The following is a 933-nucleotide window of genomic DNA, read 5'->3' as shown; positions in this document are numbered from 1 at the left end:
GGGGGGGTGGTTGTATGGGGGATTTGCACGGGGGGATTGGAGAAATTCGGGCGGTGGGGGGTGGGATGGGAGGGGAGGGTGCCCTCGGGGTCTGCAGAAAAGGGGAGGCGCGGGGGGCATCGGTGGGTATGGGGGATTGGGGCGCCGGGGGCACTGGTGCATATTGGGGGGGTTGTGGGGGATATTGGTGCATACTGGGGGGGGGGTTGTGGGAGGTGCTTACTGGGGGGGCATTGGTGCATATCGGGGGTGTATGGCGGGTTGGGAAAAATGTGGCTGTTGGGGTCAGGGAATGGGGGGGTGGAAAAGGGGGAGTCTTGGAGGGGGCTCAGGGGTATAGAGGTATGGGTGTGGGGGGGGGTTCATGGGGATATTGGGAAAACTGGGGTTCTGTGGGGTCAGGGCATGCTGGGATGGAGTGGAGGAGGTCCATGGGATAGCACTGACCCCACACTTACCCCTAACTCCGGTCCCACTGGGGACAGGCACCATGGCTCAGGCTGTCACCTGGCTCAAGGTGAGTCCTCATCCCATATCCTTGCTGGGGGGGCTACAAGGGGACACCCCCTTTTCCCTCCATTTAACTCCTCCAATCCCAAACCCCAGTGGCTGTGCGGGGCTAGGGAGTGCCCCCAAACCCCAGAGGCCCCACTCAGCCCCCCCCGGGAGACGTTGTTCCGACAGGAGGGACCCGGGGGGGTGACGTTCCGAATCCCAGCTCTGCTCCATGTGCCCCCCCACACCCTGCTGGCCTTTGCTGAGAAGCGCTCCTCCGTCCGGGATGAGGACGCAGAGCTCCTGGTGCTGCGCCGGGGGTGGTGGAATGGGCGTAGGGTGGAGGTAATGGGGGAAAGGGTGGTTTTTGGGGTCTGGGGATGGTGGTTTTGGGGATTCAAAGTGGTGGTTTTGGGGTTCGTGGTGGTGGTTTGGGGG

The 933-nt window shown here is 63.2% G+C and overlaps 1 protein-coding gene across 1 annotated transcript; it reads left to right on the top strand.

Annotated features, from left to right (window-relative positions):
* Positions 1-234: 234 nt before the first annotated feature.
* LOC116217786 (sialidase-3-like) lies at positions 235-867 on the top strand (the record flags this gene model as incomplete). Its single annotated transcript, XM_031557733.1, has 2 exons — positions 235-517; positions 607-867. Coding segments are annotated over exons 1-2 (414 nt in total), but the record flags the coding sequence as incomplete, so codon positions are not given.
* Between the last annotated feature and the right edge of the window lie 66 nt (positions 868-933).

The sequence above is a fragment of the Meleagris gallopavo genome, unplaced genomic scaffold (genome assembly GCF_000146605.3).
Source record: "Meleagris gallopavo isolate NT-WF06-2002-E0010 breed Aviagen turkey brand Nicholas breeding stock unplaced genomic scaffold, Turkey_5.1 ChrUn_random_7180001953461, whole genome shotgun sequence".
NCBI lineage: Eukaryota > Metazoa > Chordata > Aves > Galliformes > Phasianidae > Meleagris > Meleagris gallopavo.
Note: the sequence above shows the minus strand (reverse complement) of the source record. Positions and strands in the feature narration are given on the sequence as shown.